Source organism: Geospiza fortis, unplaced genomic scaffold (genome assembly GCF_000277835.1).
Source record: "Geospiza fortis unplaced genomic scaffold, GeoFor_1.0 scaffold496, whole genome shotgun sequence".
In the NCBI taxonomy this organism is placed as follows: domain Eukaryota; kingdom Metazoa; phylum Chordata; class Aves; order Passeriformes; family Thraupidae; genus Geospiza; species Geospiza fortis.
The window spans coordinates 884,670-886,878 of record NW_005054529.1 but is presented as its reverse complement, the minus strand read 5'-3'; the positions used below and the strand labels follow the sequence as shown (position 1 = coordinate 886,878).

Below are 2,209 nucleotides of genomic sequence, written 5' to 3'. Positions count from 1 at the left end.
CTTCTCCATCTGGACACAGATCCAAGGGATATTCCCAATTCGCACCTTCCACCAGGCAGGTGGAGTTTTCTGTGTTGAACCATCCCAAAACTTTTATAATCAATCAATTAATTAATTAATTAATTACTGACTCTCTGCACCCACCCAAGGAAATGCACAGGCTGGTTTCCCCTGCCAGGCAAACAGGGGAAATCACCAAATCACCCAAAAATTCCCTAAAATAAATGTCCATACCCCAGGTAGCACTTGCAAGGAATTATTGTCCATCCACAACTCCTTCAGATTCTGGATTTGTTCAAGAACCTCAGGCTGAGGAAAAGAATAAATTATTATGGGCAGCTAAGTAAAGCAATGTGTCTTTAGTTAAATAAAAATCAACTTTTTCTTCAGAAAATAAAGCTTCCCTCTTCACTTCCCTTTGGTTTTTTATACCCCACCTCAGCCTTCCAGGTGTTCAAGGACAAGAAGAGAACATTCCCTTGGTGTAGTTTAACCACTGCTGCTCTTTATCGAAACTTGTAAAATTTCAGAACCTTTTGCAAAAGAAATGAGCCCAAAGGACACATCCTGGGGAGATTTAACATCTGCAGCTGGCACAGCCAGGAGTCAGAATGCACAGGAGAAAATGGGCGCTGATAAAACCTGGAACTGCAGAATCAAACTTTCCTCTGTTTTATTCTTTTCAGGGTATCAGTGAGAGGAGCTAAAAAAGGCAATTCCCCAGATCACTCCTCACTCCTTACAGCTGTAAAATCCCCAAATTACAAATCCAGGCCACAAATATTCCCAGGTATCCTCAGCAGTGTTTTCCTTTCCCACTGAACACTTTCCTCAGCAAACCAACACTTGGAATTTGCCTTTGCCCTCCCAGGTTGTAGAGATTTTTTTCCAAAGCCTGTCAGAACCTGGTATTAAATATTCCGCGAAATATTCCATGAAACATTCCATTCCAAACCAGGCTTTGGGAGCAGAGCAATTGCCCTGGAATGATTCCAACACAGGCAGGAGCAAATGGACCTCCAGACCCCAGGAGAGACCTGGATTACCCTGCATGGTCTGGTTTGGAATGTTGCCATTCCCAGAAGAAATCCGATTTTCCACTTGCCCAGGGAATGGTGGGAGAAGCTGCTGATGCCTCAGCAGGTAAGAACAAAGCTGATGAACAGGAGACCTCACCCCTTGTTTTCCACATCTCCACACAATGAGCTCCTATTAAAAACTAGTGGTGAGCATTTTAAAGATGATTTATTTTGCCTCTGTTAGTTTCATTGAAATTCTGCTGTCCTTCGATGATTAAAACCACTTCTCATTTCCAGGCTGAATTGATTAATGGGCATTTGATACTATTTGTTCCTGGGCTGATTAATGTTTCTTTATCCCTCTGGAGTGTTCATGGGCTGAGGTCAGTATGGATAATCATAATTTCCACTCTCAACTTTAATTTGCTTTTCAATCCCTCTCATTAGCAGACACCTTTCTCCAAGGCCTGTTCCTGGCCTGTGCAGAGCACACTTTGATGGGGGGAATTCCTTGGATTGTGACTTCCCAGGATGATGGAATTTCCCATTATTGTGGAGCACCATGGGATATTCACAATATGGCACACCATGATCCAGACAGGATCTCGTGGATGGGTTGGTATCAAAGTGCCATTAAAACCTGGTTTGTCTCTGTTAGAAATGCTTTGGTTTGGGGCTGTTTGGGGAATATTCTCATTTGCCACATAGGTTGCTACAATTGGAATAGAGTGGAATGGGAATAGGACAGAAAAGGAATGGGAAGAGGGATAGAATAAAATATAATGGAACAGAATAGAATAGAATAGAATAGAATAGAATAGAATAGAATAGAATAGAATAGAATAGAATAGCAACAGGAATAGAACAGGGATAGAAACAGGAACAGGAACAGAAGGGAACCAGCTGGAAGGGTTTTGCATTGATCACCCAGTCCACTCCCTGACCAACTCAGTCTGACCAAACCTTAAAGGATATTATTCAGGGAATTGTCCAAATGTCCCTTTCCAGGAGCCTGTTCCAAGATCTGACCACCTTCTCCATATAGAAAATCTTCCTGGGATCGACTCTGAATGGAAAACTCACAGGAATTCTTGAGGAAGTCACATTCTATTCTATTCTATTCTATTCTATTCTATTCTATTCTATTCTATTCTATTCTATTCTATTCTATTCTATTTCATTCTATTCCA

At 41.6% G+C, this 2,209-nt stretch overlaps 1 protein-coding gene across 1 annotated transcript in view; it reads right to left on the bottom strand.

The window, feature by feature from the left end:
* The window catches only part of LOC115948797 (leucine-rich repeat-containing protein 7-like), a gene marked incomplete at its 3' end in the record, with an annotated part of 22,240 nt that overhangs the window by 1,238 nt on the left and 18,793 nt on the right, over nucleotides 1-2,209 (bottom strand). The window contains exon 8 of the mRNA XM_031063767.1: nucleotides 235-309. Coding sequence (XP_030919627.1) covers nucleotides 235-309 — 75 coding nt within the window. The remainder of the gene's footprint in view (nucleotides 1-234; nucleotides 310-2,209) is intronic.